At 45.1% G+C, this 15,963-nt stretch overlaps 1 protein-coding gene across 2 annotated transcripts in view; it reads left to right on the forward strand.

The window, feature by feature from the left end:
• LOC139578336 (protein tweety homolog 3-like) overlaps positions 1-15,963 on the forward strand; it is a 60,654-nt gene extending 44,691 nt beyond the window's left edge. For both annotated transcript variants that reach the window (XM_071405798.1, XM_071405789.1), the window contains 7 exons: positions 920-975; positions 2,185-2,277; positions 3,202-3,294; positions 5,255-5,391; positions 7,458-7,634; positions 8,270-8,348; positions 12,418-15,963. In XM_071405798.1, coding sequence (XP_071261899.1) covers positions 920-975; positions 2,185-2,277; positions 3,202-3,294; positions 5,255-5,391; positions 7,458-7,634; positions 8,270-8,348; positions 12,418-12,588 — 806 coding nt within the window. In that variant the 3' untranslated portion in view covers positions 12,589-15,963. The remainder of the gene's footprint in view (positions 1-919; positions 976-2,184; positions 2,278-3,201; positions 3,295-5,254; positions 5,392-7,457; positions 7,635-8,269; positions 8,349-12,417) is intronic.

The raw sequence follows: 15,963 nt of genomic DNA on the forward strand, positions 1-15,963 counted from the left end.
AAGCCCCCGGTCTCCTCTCCTCACAAGCCCCCGGTCTCCTCTCCTCACAAGCCCCCGGTCTCCTCTCCTCACAAGCCCCCGGTCTCCTCTCCTCACAAGCCCCCTGTCTCCTCTCCTCACAAGCCCCCGGTCTCCTCTCCTCACAAGCCCCCGGTCTCCTCTCCTCACAAGCCCCCGGTCTCCTCTCCTCACAAGCCCCCGGTCTCTTCTCCTCACAAGCCCCCGGTCTCTTCTCCTCACAAGCCCCCGGTCTCCTCTCCTCACAAGCCCCCGGTCTCCTCTCCTCACAAGCCCCCGGTCTCCTCTCCTCACAAGCCCCCGGTCTCCTCTCCTCACAAGCCCCCGGTCTCCTCTCCTCACAAGCCCCCGGTCTCCTCTCCTCACAAGCCCCCGGTCTCCTCTCCTGACAAGCCCCCGGTCTCCTCTCCTCACAAGCCCCCAGCTAATCGGCAGCCATTAATTACTCTGCAGGCCCTCCCAAAGATCATTATTCACCCTCTTCAGAAAAGCAACCCCAAAAATAACCGTATCTGTCTGTCTCTGTCTGTCTCTGGGGAAGCTGACCTGAGATGATACCATATCACTGTAGGTTATGGAGTTTCCAGTTGACATTCAGTAGGCTGGGCACTGCTTCAGGCAGTGGCATATAAATGCTATGGGATGTCAAGGTCAGGGAATAGAAATACCATCCAGTAAGTCACCATGGTGGTGAATGAGAGCTCCCACATACTGCAGCTTCTAAAGGACCTGCTTTCACAGGGGAAATGGTTGGAGAAAACATGATGTCCTCTGTGAGAATGTGGTAATGCAATTCACCTTATAGTCGTGTCACTGTACTACTATAACTAACTAGACTGAGGTTGTCTGCGGTACTGCTCACATCATCTGATCCAAGCCTGTTGTGTGTGTTTTTCCACAGACATTTTGCAGTACTACATGACATGCAGTGTGGGCCAAACCAACCCATTCCAACAGGTAGGCTACTTCAAACAGACTTTTTACTGTCCATCATATTTTAGCAAAGCGCTTTGATATAGGCCTCGCAGGGATGTGTTGGTTTTATAGCATGTTTAGTATTCATATCTTTTTCAGTGTACAGTATATGCGTGAATCAGGCTAGCATGTAACTTTGATGCGGGTTATAATTTATCTGATCTACTGAGGCTGAACAGTGAGATGACTCATCTAGCTAATGCGTCTCGCTACCTTGCATACTGTATAATGTATGCACATATCTTCTCTCTCATCTATGACCTCCGAATGACCTCTGCGTGTGAATGAAACGATCCCATTGGACGAAAGGAAGGGCGACGATGATCATATGCAGCCTTTATAGACTGCCGTCTCAGATTAACATTTCACACCGACGCCTCGGCCTTAAAAACAGCAGCTTTAACCCAGCGGGTGAAGTTGGTGGAAGTGATGTCATTAGAACATGTTCTGGCAGAAACTGAGTCTTAGTAAGAGGAGTAAGACTAGTCAACAACCGCTACTTCAGAGGGAAAATATCGTCTTTTCACTTAGACTTTGTAGCTTTTAATCGACTAATTAAAGTGTCGCAAAACATTGATGTACAGGAGATGTTTACTGACAAACATATCTCCCAGAAAAGCTTTTTGTTCAAAAAGGGGTCACAAAAAAGCATATTATGACGTACACTCTGTACCGGTCCACCTAGAGAGGAGTGGTCTTGCTGGGAGAGACAGAACAGAGTGCACACACTCCCTGTGCCTTTCATCTATTAGGCCAAATGTCAGCTTTTCCCGGAGGTGTAAATGTAGACCTGCGAAATGGCCGCTAAGGCCATTACCAGTGTCAAATATTAATGTGATTTGAAGACCCTACCATAAGACCCTATCCGTGACTTGCTTTTAATGGACGGTAGTATTCTTTCCCTCTTCTCAGTGCAGCACAAGCCCAGGCTAGCTATCACAGCTCCATCTGTTAAGAAAAAGGGTTGATATATAATATATGTCACAGGTACAAGGTGTCAATGTGGCGACATTGGGTTTAGTGTAGAGGGACATATTTGACCGTCAGAAAGGACTAGAGTTCGCTAGCAGGGTTTTTTAATAAATCTATTCTGTGTTCGGGTCAGGTTTCTCACCAAGACATTGAACAAGTAGCGCCGTACTCAATGCCATGTCTGATACAGGCGGTTGTGTTTCCCCTCTTGTGTTGTAGAAGTTGTCCGGGAGCCACAAGGCCTTAGTGGAGATGCAGGACGACGTGTCTGAGCTGCTCCGCTCGGCCACCAGAGAGTATCCCCAAACTAAGGTGTGCGTCCTGACTCCTGAGATCCATCACTTTACTTCCTGCTGTGAACGCCACCTGCCAGTGTACTGATACTAAACACACCCTGCCTTCCCCCTGGTCTGGATACACCGGCTGTACTATTGTAGCAATTCTAAGGGTTGAACAGTCCACTGAATGGAACCAAAGGACCAAGAGGCAGAGAGAGAGAGAGAGAGAGAGGAGACGAGTGCACCTGGCCACAAAAGTCTGCTGGCACGTCACCTTTGCGTTATGCTCCTGTTACTTTCACTGGCCTCCTCTGTACAGCCCTGTGTTGTATTGTCCAGTGCTGATCTTTCCACTGTGTGCACAGAGCACACTTCAGTGGCACAGTGAAGAGAGAAAATGCTGAGTTCATGGGAACATTTCACGTTCTGTTGGGCTACCAGAGATGTAGAACTCCATCAACACTCATCAGCCCTCGTGTCCCATTTAGTCATTTAAAATAGACCTCTGGACAGACGCTGTTCTCTGCCGGCCGTTACAGCCCATAGGAGAATCCGGACGTGGTTTGTTATTACACCTCGTGCAGGCAGACGGCGTTATAGCCTAAGTTTGAGGTTTCGGAGGGAGTACCTTCATTTCAATGGAATGTGGTGCGCACCATTAAATCCTGGAGTCTGTCTGCACGAGGCGTCAGGGTTGCTGACTCTGTTCTGGTTTGGGAGTTTTTTCTACTTTTGTTGACGTCATACCAACCTTCTTTACTATTTTAAGTAGGACACCAAAATTAAGTACTGCCAGTATCTCTCTCATACACACACACACACACACACACACACACACACACACACACACACACACACACACACGCTCACTGAGACAGTGGTCTGGCCTAATTTGCTGTGTTAAATGTAGACCTGGCCCTGTTTTTAAAGTGTTTGTGTGTTTTTGTGTGTCTTGCAGGGGAATCTAGAACAGATCCAGGGGGTGCTGAACACCACAGAGATCGGCCTGCATCAGCTCACTGCCCTGGTGGACTGCCGAAGCCTGCACATGGTGAGCTGCCTTCCTGCCTGGGACACCAGGGGGACCATGGCTAACCATCCTTACTCCACAGGGGATGTCGTATGGTCTCTGTGTTGCGTGGTCACGGTCTACATGTGTACATATCCCTCTCTGGGATGTGGTTGTTAGCATGTACGGTACGTTCAGTGCATGTCCAGTCCGATGATGTTTGCAGATGTGTGCGCAAGCTGTGTCTAAACGGTCCGGTGAGTCGTTGCCTGTGTGATGGAGAGGACCACGTTCACGGTTCACACTCCTGTGCACGTGCGTCTGTGCTCTTCTTAGCTGAGCTCAACTCTGCTCCACTGCTCTTGGTTCAACCCTGTATTCGGACCTGCTCCTCTCTGCCTGCAGTGCATCCGCCGCCCTGGGCTGAGCTGCATATCTCTCTGATCTGTAGTAGCAGCCCTACCTGACTGCTCTCCCTGTCCTCCCCTGTTAACCCCTATGTGGCCGGTGCCCACTGTCACACTGTCAGAACCCTGCCTGGGTCTCACTGTTCCTACTGTCACGTCCACTCTCATCCCCACCACTCACAGCCCTCACAGCGGAGGGCAGGAGAACCTGAGCCAATCAAGTAGTAGCCCAGGAGCTCACATTCAGCCTAAACCAGGGCCACTTTCAGAAATGTCATGACGTGAATAGAGCTGACGTGGTTTGTTCTTCTACAGAGAGGGATTTTTGTTCTGCATCGTATATTTCTTTCTGAACATTGTGCTGAGCATGACCCAGGAGGATGGTGCAACGCGCCTGTCACTACATCACATGTAAACATGCTGTACCTAGAGGGAACAACCAAGACGTCTCTCAGTGCAAATGCAGGAAGCAGAAGCGGCCGTCATGAAATGTTTTCTTTAAAAGCTGGACAATATTATTCCCAACTTACTCTGCTTTTGTCATGTTGAATAGCGCTCGCGGGTATTGCACATGTTGTCGAGTTACTTCCTCTCGATAATGGCTGTAATTTGCTTGGCTCTGAAGCAAGGCGCTGGAAAAGCACCGTCTTGGCCTGCTTTCACTCCTCCACGCGATGTATCATTAAATAGTCATGTCTAACCTCCCTCCCCCAGCTTGTGTAGCATGTGTGTCAGATAGGGCGCTGGGTACAGTAACCCTGTGTAGCAGACAGGCAAAATGTAGCATCCGTTTGGTAGGTTAGTTGTATTTCTGTGACGTGATGTGAATCTCTAGCCTGTGCACTAGTTGTCATAGATACATGTATATGACATGACAACGAACCAGACGGTAGTGATGGGAGGAAAGATCCATGCAGGTACATATCGGGGTATTATTTTGAAGAGACATCGCATAGTTTTGACAATATCGCAATATTATCTGTGCGCTAGTTGTCTGTACCTGCACCAAAACTCCACTATTTGTGCTTCATAGCTTTAAATAGGAAGCCCATTTGTTTTCAGCACTTTTATTTCCGCGACTGATCAAATCTCATTTTCTCATGGCTCTGTCTTGTCCCTCTGCAGCAGCAGTATTTTTGAATGATCGACTCGCAATAAAGTCACAGTATCGAATGGCAGTACATATTACAATTGTGAGAATCGCGATACATGTCGTATTGGCACCGAAGTATCGCCCTACTAGACAGTGGAGTATACTATGAGCAGACAGATCTGTTACCATGTTAGTGGTATTGTATCCAGACATGGCAAAACTTCACATTTGCTCATGCACAATTGCATCAATGTCCTGTCATACAGGCCTACTGTACATGGATGGATGGATGGATGGATGGATGGATGGATGGATGGATGGATGGATGGATGGATGGATGGATGGATGGATAGATGGATAGATAGATGGATGACATCTACTAGTGATCTAATGTCATGCACCATCACATAATTGAAGAGACTGATGCACTGTACCACCCTGTGCATACTGTGCCCATAAATGATGGTCTAAATGACTTGTCTGTTGCTGTGTTGTGTTCCAGGACTATGTCCAGGGTATAACAGGGTTGTGTTATGATGGACTGGAGGGCCTGATCTACCTGGTGTTCTTCTCCTTCGTCACGGCTCTCATGTTCAGCTCCATCGTCTGCAGCCTACCTCACACCTGGAACAACAAGAGGTCAGAACCCTTCTCTTGTACACACCACTATCCTCCAGTACCACATACAGTCCAATTGGACCTCAATGCTATTTCTGTTTCTATGTTAGTGCTCCATGTCTATGAGCAAAATGGTTCAGAAAATAAATGATGTTTTAGGTATTTCGGGGTTTGAGAAACCATTTAGAATTGCTTCCTATAGAACTCATACATTAGTTAATAGAGCTTTTGCCTGAACCGCGGACTGTAGCCTCGGAGTCCCATTTCTACATTATACGGAAATGACTCAAATGATAATGATTTGCCTGTAGACAGTCAGAGACAATACTATTATAGAATTTAATAGTTATTTTCCTGAAGAGTTTCTAAACCCCTGACTAAATGTGTTAGCTGCTTTAAGTCTTCCGTTGCTAGTGTGTAGAACACTGGCAGCGTGTTCCATGGGACCTGGCCAGGAGGGCCCAGCTGCTACCCCAAATATATCACTTCCTGTTATCCCCCTCTCCCTAATCGTGCAAAGCTTTGCCTAAATCTATTGCAACCATTGCATGGAGTGGTGTAATTTTGGAGGTTGACGTTGTACTTTATGAAATCCATCTGATTTCCCTCCGCTGGGTGACCCTATCAGCAGCAGATGGAGAGGATTCATCATAATGCCTTGTAAGAGAGATGAGTTAGCTGTCGCAGGCCACGCCTCCAGTTTAACTCCACTATGTAATTAGCAGAGTTCTGAGGAGACTGGTGGATATGTTATGTCCTGCAGTTTGAGCTCAGCCCGCTGTTCCTGTTATACAGCAAAGGGTTTTGTATAGGAATGCATCTTCTAAATGACATACAGTTGTTTGAGTAATAGCTCGTTGTTGTAATGACGCATGTAGTTCTTAATAACCCGCCATTAAGCTTTACTGCTTTTAGGGCCATAAGCCATTCCATTGATATGTTTTATATATGAACACGGCAATGTTGGAAATTAGTTACGCCCCCCCCCCCTCACTACACACTCTGTCTTCGTAATGTTCTGTATGGGTGAATGCGTGCTGCCCTGAATGGGATGATGTCATTAATTCGCTGTGTGGAGGAGAACGCTGTGGGTGGCAGGTTGAACACTAGAGGGAGACAAGCTCCACCATGTCATCATCATCAGCGCTATTCACTGCAGCGCCGCAAGGGCTATTTTTGTCTTCTTTTGTTGTCTCTGTTTTATACCTTGACCATTGTGCTACAGGGGGAAATGTCTGTCACATTTTCAAAAAATAAACTAATGTGGGCTTTCAGTGGTGCCCTTGCGGTAGTCACGATCACAGCTCATGTTTGAACAGAAATGGCAAAGTTAACCAATCCGTATTGTAGCAGATCAATCTGTAATATTCGTGTGGAAACTGAATACATGTTTATCTTACTGGAGCGTGGTTTTATTCCTTAAGCTCAGTGGGGATTTGCTGCTTTCCCTTTTTCAAAGGGACACATCTTTCATCTCTACTTGGGCAGTGAATTGAATAGAAACGTGGCCGTGGATGAATGCAAAACGTGACTGTGAATGTGCCTGTTTTTGTGCTGCTGCTGCTCTCCCCATCAGTGGGAGAGGGGCTCCCTCTTGTGGCAGTTTGTCACTCTGCAGGGTTGTAGTCAATTCCATTTCAATTTGGAAATAACTGTCATTCCAATTTTTGCCCCCCATGATGAAATTGAGAATGGGACTGTGGATCTGTCCTTGTCCGTTTGTACGTTCGTCACATGCAATATCTCAGATAGCGCTGGGCCCGATTTTGAATGACGCATCTTTCTATAGAGATCCGACATTTACAAAATTACACTGATTTGCCCAAGGCAGGAGCTATAGTAATTAACTGAAATGTGTTAGTCACATGTAGTATCTCATTTGGTCCAAGCAGGGGGCGCTGCATCCTTCTTAGGGTATGACATGTTTTCTGTTGCCTTTTCCTCAATGATGTTCTATGAGAAAATGTGGAAGTCGAATATGGAATTTCTGTTTTCTTCCTGAATTGAATCAGAATTGACTCCAACCCTGGTAGTATGTGTCCTGGTGGATGTGTGACTCAGCAGTGTCTCTCTCTCTGTCTCTATAGGAACGAGGCGGACAGCGAGGAGGAGTCCGTGGCCCACGGAGGCAGACTGCAGAACCACGACAACCTGTACCGCGTCCACATGCCCAGCCTGTACAGCTGTGGCAGCAGCTACGGCAGCGAGACCAGCATCCCTGCTGCAGCACACACCGTCAGCAACGCCCCCGTCACAGAGTACATGTGAGTACAGTAACACCAGTCCCGTGGAACACTCGTCTCAAACAGAATCACTGGGGAACAGTGGGTGCACTTCCCCTCCACTTTCTCAGTGTTGACAGGTTCAAAGCAGGCTGTGGTGGTGAGGATTGAGGAATGTGAGATACCATGTGACCCAGGGCTGTACTAGCATAGCCTCCACGTTTAGGGCACCGCTGAGAAAGAGAGGAGCGGTGCTCTGCTCTCCCATAGAGGGTCACATTCTGGCGGCCACGAGCGATGCAGCTGTTGCTCTCCAGCTGTGGCCCTTTGAAACCCAAGGCCAACAGCCTTATGAATGGACCTCTTAGGATGGGGGCTGGGGGAGGGGATTTGTTGGTACTTCTGGTTTTGGTGGATTGTACAGCACCGTACAGCCTGGGATGTACTGTGGGGTTCTGTGTCTGTGGTGCCTGTAAGGGTTTAAATGGTATCATGAACTGTTTGTATATGTGATTGTACGTGCTTCTGTGGCATGGAAAATATATATTGAGGGTCAATAAGTCATGTACGTGTTTGTGCACCTGTTTCTGTGCGTGTGTGCGTGCGCAGGTTCTGCAGCTGCAGTTCCATCACCGCCCGTGTTTAACCTTGGAGTGTGTGTTTGCTCTGTTACACAGGACCCAGAATGCCAATGCCTTCCAGAACCCGCGGTGTGAGAACACCCCACTGATAGAGAGAGAGTCCCCTCCTCCCTCGGTAAGTGTCCCAATGTCTACGTTATACACTGATGGACAGAACACCTCCACTGACTGGGTCTTTTGGCAGCCGTTGTGTAGGACACGATGATGATAATGAAAGATATTTCCGATGAGATCTTGTTTTAAAGTTAACAGTCTGCCAACGGGGCCTGGCTTTGGAAATGATGTCTCAGTGCAGTCAGTGGTTTTTGCCTCTTATTTTGACATATTCAAGTGAGTTTGGCTCACAGTAAGCGCTAGAGTCAACATGACGATCCTAGCTACCAGTCTCCATAGGTTGTGTGTTGTAAGTCATCCTGGATCCCTCTGTCAGTGGTCCCTGGTCGTCCCTGGCTGGTTGTCCTCTTGTCCTGGAGGCTGAGCCCCTCCTTGGTGTCAGTGTGTCTGCTTGGGCCTAGACTCTGCGCTGTGTATCATCTCTATACTGTCTTGTCGCTGTTGTTTTCTTTCCTGCCAACCCACACAGTTGTATTTGACTGCCGGCATGGACAGTTACAGCCGCAACAGCTGGCAGTTAAAACCCTCGGCGAGTGAGAGATCGTTTTGGTAACCTCCTCCGCTATGCTAACAGGTACAGACAATGCCCCTCCCCCCCACCTTCACTTACTGGCCTGTGTTACCCCCAAACCAAGTCTACCCCCCCAACACCCCACCCCAACCACCCACGCCGTAACCAGAGTTACCTGCCACCCCACTGCCCTCCTGTGTCTTGCTAGTGTGACCCCTCACCTAACGCGTGTTCCCTGACTGTGTCCTTGGGCTGCATGCCTTCCTATCCCCCAGCACTGCAGCTGTGTTAGGTGGTACACGTCACGTTCTTGTCCTGCCTTCAGGCCCATCATGGCCTTTCTTTCATCAACCTTTAAGCCTACATCCAACAAAAAAGGACATTCCCGTAACTGCGTTGCGGTCTGCCGAGCCCTTCAGACTGTTGCATTCCCCTTTCCACCTGAACCAGGGAGGGTCTGGAACGGAGTGGACACTGTGAATGACATCTGGGTGGACTTCTTTAGGGATTTTGACGGTTTTGAAAAATGAACCAGTTAATTACTGTAGAAGAGAACAACTTGATCCAGTTTGTTGCCAGGAGATTCCCCTGGTCCAGGACTTGTACTGGTTCATTCTGGAAGTCTTGAGTTCTTCTGTGAGCCAGAACATCTTTCTGCTATTGTCAGGTTGTTCCACCTATGCCTCTGTCTCTCTCCTGGCCTTCAGAGCTCATAGATGTACACTATAAAGGGTAGAATGGCTCCTGAGTGTGGAGTGGGATGATCTCCACTTCACTTTACCTCCAAATCTAAGAGACTCCCATTGAAAGTCACGTTGATCTGACAAGGCCACTTTTCAGTACAACCGTGTGCAGGATATAACGTCTGGTTATATCCAGTTGGCCGAGCATGGCGCTGGCAACGCTGATGATCCTGGGTGCACGCATGACTGCAAGTCACTTTGGATAAAAGCTAAATGGCATGTATATTATATAGGAGCTATAGGCAAGTGGAATAAGTCCTGTTAGTTCTGTAAACCTGTCACATCCTTTCACAGAGTATGTACTGCAAGTGCACCTGGTTTTGTGTCTGCTTCTTCCTTTGCAGTAAATACATTGTAATGTACACAGATGTGACAACCCAATTCTAGTGTGGTTTATTATCTCGAAGTACAGTATGATAAGCCCTTACTTTCTCATGTAGAAACATACTATATACACACTGGATAAATGGATGGATGGATATATATTGTTGATATGGTAGATACAATGGATACGATCGGTAGATAGATAGATAGATACGGTAGATACGATAGATGGATACAGTAGATAGATACGATCGGTAGATAGATGGATACAATAGATACGGTAGATTTGTATCTATCTATCGTATCTACCGTATCTATCTACCGTATCTACAGTTGAAGTCGTGAGTTTACATACACTTAGGTTGGAGTCAATAAAATTAGTTTTTCAACCACAGATACTATAGATAGATGCTATAGATAGATACTGCGGGCAGATACTGCAAGTAGTTACTATAAGTAGATACTGTAGTTACTATAAGTAGATACTGGAGATAGATACTGTAGTTACTATAAGTAGATACTGGAGATAGATACTGTAAATACTATAGATAGATACTGAAGATTCTATAGGTAGATACTGTAAATACTATAGATAGATACTGAAGATTCTATAGGTAGATACTGTAGATACTATAGATAGATACTGAAGATTCTATAGGTAGATATTGTAGATACTATAGATAGATACTGAAGATTCTATGGGTAGATACTGTAGATACTATAGATAGATACTGAAGATTCTATAGGTAGATACTGTAGATTCTGCAGATAGATACTATAGATAGATACTGAAGATTCTATAGGTAGATACTGTAGATTCTGCAGATAGATACTGTAGATACTATAGGTAGATACTGCAGATAATATAGGCTTCACTACAGGCTATCTCTGTGGTATAATTCCAAATGGTTTACAGGTAAGGCAGTTAAGGGACAAATGTATCTATATTTCAGGTTTACATCACAGCCTGATGAGCATGCAGTTCATTTTTGCCATTTCCAACCAAAATGCAGACTGAAGCTTGATTTTATGCACCAGGCAGTTACATTTCTGATCTCACACACAGACCGTTCAGAGCCAAATCTGAGGGTAGGGTACTCTGAGATATTGTGAACATACTGCAGATCCTAGGTGTCCACAATAGGCTGTCCAAATGACTCCCCGGGTGACATTCCCACAATGCAAACCCCCGGTGCTGTATCCCGCATGGACTCTGCTCAGTTACGCATTTAAAATGAATGGTTTCTTTTTTGACACGAGTGGTGCATTTGTTTTGCAGCGTCAGAATGGGGGACCCTGAATGTTTTCTCTGTTGTAGTTGTCATCTGTAATGTGTGGAGCTTGTTCATTCTCCAGCCCTCAAAACCAAACCCTCTCTATTGATTTGTTAAGGTGACCTGTTGTTCTCAGCTTGTTACGTTAGTATTGCTTTTTTGATGTCAGGGCAAAGACCTGTACTTTCAAACATAGAAAATATCTAATATACACCACTAAGGCAGAGGCAACGTGTAAAGACTTCTGTCTTCATTACAATGTAAAGACCTCTGTCTTCATTACAATGTAAAGACCTCTGTCTTCATTACAATGTAAAGACCTCTGTCTTCATTACAATGTAAAGACCTCTGTCTTCATTACAATGTAAAGACCTCTGTCTTCATTACAATGTAAAGACTTCTGTCTTCATTACAATGTAAAGACCTCTGTCTTCATTACAATGTAAAGACCTCTGTCTTCATTACAATGTAAAGACCTCTGTCTTCATTACAATGTAAAGACCTCTGTCTTCATTACAATGTAAAGACCTCTGTCTTCATTACAATGTAAAGACTTCTGTCTTCATTACAATGTAAAGACTTCTGTCTTCATTACAATGTAAAGACTTCTGTCTTCATTACAATGTAAAGACTTCTGTCTTCATTACAATGTAAAGACCTCTGTCTTCATTACAATGTAAAGACCTCTGTCTTCAATGTAAAGACTTCTGTCTTCATTACAATGTAAAGACCTCTGTCTTCATTACAATGTAAAGACCTCTGTCTTCATTACAATGTAAAGACCTCTGTCTTCATTACAATGTAAAGACTTCTGTCTTCATTACAATGTAAAGACTTCTGTCTTCATTACAATGTAAAGACCTCTGTCTTCATTACAATGTAAAGATCTCTGTCTTCATTACAATGTAAAGACCTCTGTCTTCATTACAATGTAAAGACCTCTGTCTTCATTACAATGTAAAGACCTCTGTCTTCATTACAATGTAAAGACCTCTGTCTTCATTACAATGTAAAGACCTCTGTCTTCATTACAATGTAAAGACCTCTGTCTTCATTACAATGTAAAGACCTCTGTCTTCATTACAATGTTTTCCAGAGGTCCTTTCATGACTTTTCCATTTTTTTACAGTTCTTTATTGGATGAAAATGTTTTATCTGTGAATACACGGGTCATCCCATGCTGTTTTGTTACGCCTACTTTTCTCTTTCTCTCAACAGTACACCTCCAGCATGAGGGCCAAGTACCTGGCCAACAGCGGCCCGGGTCCCAGTACCTCCACCCCCGTACCTCCACAGCACCCATCACAGCACCAAGAACACGACTCTGCACACCACTCACGACAGCACACTCCACACCGCCCACCACATCACCCAGCGGCACAGCTCTAGACAACACCGGGGGCGTGACCCACCAACAGACACACCCGTGTGGAACCACCTAGCCTCTGGAACCTCTTCTCCAATACCCCTCAACATCTCTGTGACATCATCTCCATCCTCAACCAGGCTACAGTCTCAATCTCCTTTCCCCTTCGCTCTTACTCGCCCTCTTCCCCCAGCAACAACTTCAAACATCTGAGCCAAATATGTCTTTTGAAGTGTGCTTGATGGTAGAGCTAAGAAAGGAACGCGCAAGGCAGACGCATCATGTAAATAGTTCTGTCGTCATTACAATGTTTTCCATAGGCCCGTTCATGATGTTTCCAGATGGCGAGTCTGGGCTGGGCCACAGCAGAGCAGCTAGCCAGCATCGTGTGATCTCTGTCATCTGCTTCATGGGCTGCTAGTGGACTGACTGAGTGGTGGCCCTTGTTCCCCTGCTACCCCCTACCACCGCCTCGCCTCAGTGCTGGGCCATCCTCGTGGCCCAGGGACAATACAGACTAATGAGGCAACTGGCCTCCAGCTCTTCATGAACGATCTCTGCTCCTTTTCCACTCCTCTGTCTGCTCAGTCCACCAAATATCATCTTGAACGGAGTGATAATGTCTTATGTGAGGATATGTTGCTCAAACAACATCTGTTGGTCTTATTTGTCTGCCACTTTTGGGGTCTCCCTGTATTTGATATTGTTTGAAGGAGATATCCACCATCAAATGGTCTCCGTGTTCACCACTGCAAAAACCAGTAGTTATGGTGCTGTGAAGGAGAGAGCACATGACTAGATAATGAAACTAAACTGCCATTGCTTTGGACTGAGACAGTTTTGGGAAGATCTAGGCAAGCACTGATAACTATTGATAGTGATTTTGTTCAATATGTTGCTACGTACTGTACTCTCTCATTGCTGGAGGAGATGTTGAGCAATGCCTTACACAGAGAGCTGTGGCAAGGCCTAGAAACTGCTGTTCCCTCTCACCCTTTTACAGAACTAGGCCTCTGTCATAGCAAGTTGGGATCCAGGCACGGTTCCTCCAAAGGTTGGATGTACCTCAACAATACTATGGCAATGATATGTCTGAAAGACAAAGACCAGTGTTTCTCAAGCATTCCGTGTGAGTGTTCTTCATAATAGTGAAACATCTCAGTTCCTCATTTAATCCTGTTATCTGGAGGACTTGCAACACGACCAGTAGAACACCTGGTTGAGGAAAGGGCATTAACATCAGTTGTATTATCCGGTCTCTCAATCCATGTGTCTGACGAGATCACATTGACATGTCATTACTTCTGTCTAACAAGCTGAGAGACTACTGATTTCTTATCTACGTAGCCATCAGCTTGTTATTGCATTTGTCTGTACAAACAGACTGTGAGTGGGACCAGTTATCTTATTTCCTAATGTCTTATAGTAGTAGGTCAATGACTGGAAAAGACTGGGACCTCTTAACTCTTACATTAGTCCTGACCTGCATGTTTGTGGCTGTTGTCCCCCCCCCAGAGGGAGGTTTTTCATTGGAGTGATACAGTATGCCACTATTCCTGAAAATTGACTGAAGCTACATGGAATTTGAACTGGAGAGTTTTGCTGTGAAAAAAACGAGTTTATTTTCGATTCCAGCGACTGCTCTTGGATGATGTGAACTGAAAAGACGGATAAAGCTCACTAAAGAAGAGGAGCTGTGAACGGTGGGACCCACTGTCCTCTCATCAATACCACAGACCGCTGTTATCAGAACTGTAATTCCAATTACATTGAGGAGTTTGATCAATTGAGGATCTGCTTGACAAAAATGTTCACACTTCTATGGTAAGGCACAAGCTTTTTTTCAACCGACAGATATGAGGACTGGTTCCTGATTGCTGAGAGACGAAACAAAATACTTTTCCTCCACCATTATAAGACTCATTTAAAGTCTCATTTGCAGTGCTCTTCTATTAGCCAGGTATCTTGTGTTGGTGTTCCTCTGTGTACAGTGGTCGGTGTTTTTGCTTGCCTGTCTCCTGTCCTCCCAACAGATCTCTGACCGCCTCGCAACGTTCTCCTCTGCTGAATCACGTTACATCCCGTGTCTGGAGGCTGTGTACATGAATTAGTATGTCTTTCTTCTAAAGAGGGGTAGAATACATGTATTCTAGTGTACAATTATGCATGTTGCAACAGCCAAGAGAACTGCAAAATGGACATCCTAATGCACCAGCATTTCATTGTCACAAAGATGTGTTTTGGCATAAAGAACTATTTTGGAGAGAGAAAATGAAACTGCAGGAGTTGTTTCACAATGGGTAAGCTGAAGAAGTGCTGTAGTGACACAGGTTCATTTGTACCATTTACCTTTTCAGCAAGAGCGTCCTACTTTTCTGTGGACTCCTAAAGCATGGTGCCCCTTCAAACGTACAGTGAAATATTGTTGTACGTTGTTGCTACCGACGCTTCTCTTGGCGCCCCTTCGTTCTGCGTTGTAATCAATATGAGAGGTGTGGTTCTTTCTTCAGACTGTGCCAATAACCAAACACAACACCTTACCTTTACTCTGATCTTTTTAAATGTCTCACTTAGGCCTGTTTGTACAGTTCACAGCACTGTGGTTGCCTGAGCAACCAAATGAGGAAAATTAGCCCTACATTTTGAACTGAAAATGTCTTGTTCTTTTATTCTCTGTGTGAAAGACCATTTATTATAGTAATGATGCATTTTTACTGTTTTAGAGTAGTCATATTATCTTTGTTAATATTGTAATGCTAGACCAATGTACAGACTTTAAAGGGATACTTCAGGATTTGGGCTATTAAGCCCTTTATCTACTTCCCCGGAGTCAGATGAACTAATAGACCACCGTCTGCATCCAGTATGAGGTAGATCTGCGCGCTAATGCTAACTAGCGATAGCTGAATGAGTGGAAGTGTGTGGTATCTACTAGCAAATGCGCTAACGCTAGTTAGAAACTTCCTTCAAACTGCACGCAGAGACATAAAAAACGGTATCCACGAGTTCATCTGACTGGAGAAGTAGGGCATTAATTGACAAGTATCCCTTTAAAACATGTTTGCTAAATGAGCTGGTGAAGTTGACATTTTCTTTGTCATTGTGATGAAATCTCTTTTTGCTTCATAAAAAAAAAAAGTAATTTACCATTGATTCTTTTTAGTGTTCATTGCATATATTACGATGTGTAGCAAGAAGAACATGTTTGTTTCTTTTAATGTGAATACGATATCATTTTTGTCTTTCATTGCTTTGTTTTGATAACATTTCCCTGTAGATTTACTCATTTGTTTTTCTATTATTTTAAAGCAATTACTAAAATATTGTACATGTTAAACCTGTGGTTTTATTGAGCTTGAACTCAGTGTTTTGAAATTAAACCAACCTTAACTGTTGAA

The sequence above is a fragment of the Salvelinus alpinus genome, chromosome 1 (assembly GCF_045679555.1).
Source record: "Salvelinus alpinus chromosome 1, SLU_Salpinus.1, whole genome shotgun sequence".
Lineage (NCBI taxonomy): Eukaryota > Metazoa > Chordata > Actinopteri > Salmoniformes > Salmonidae > Salvelinus > Salvelinus alpinus.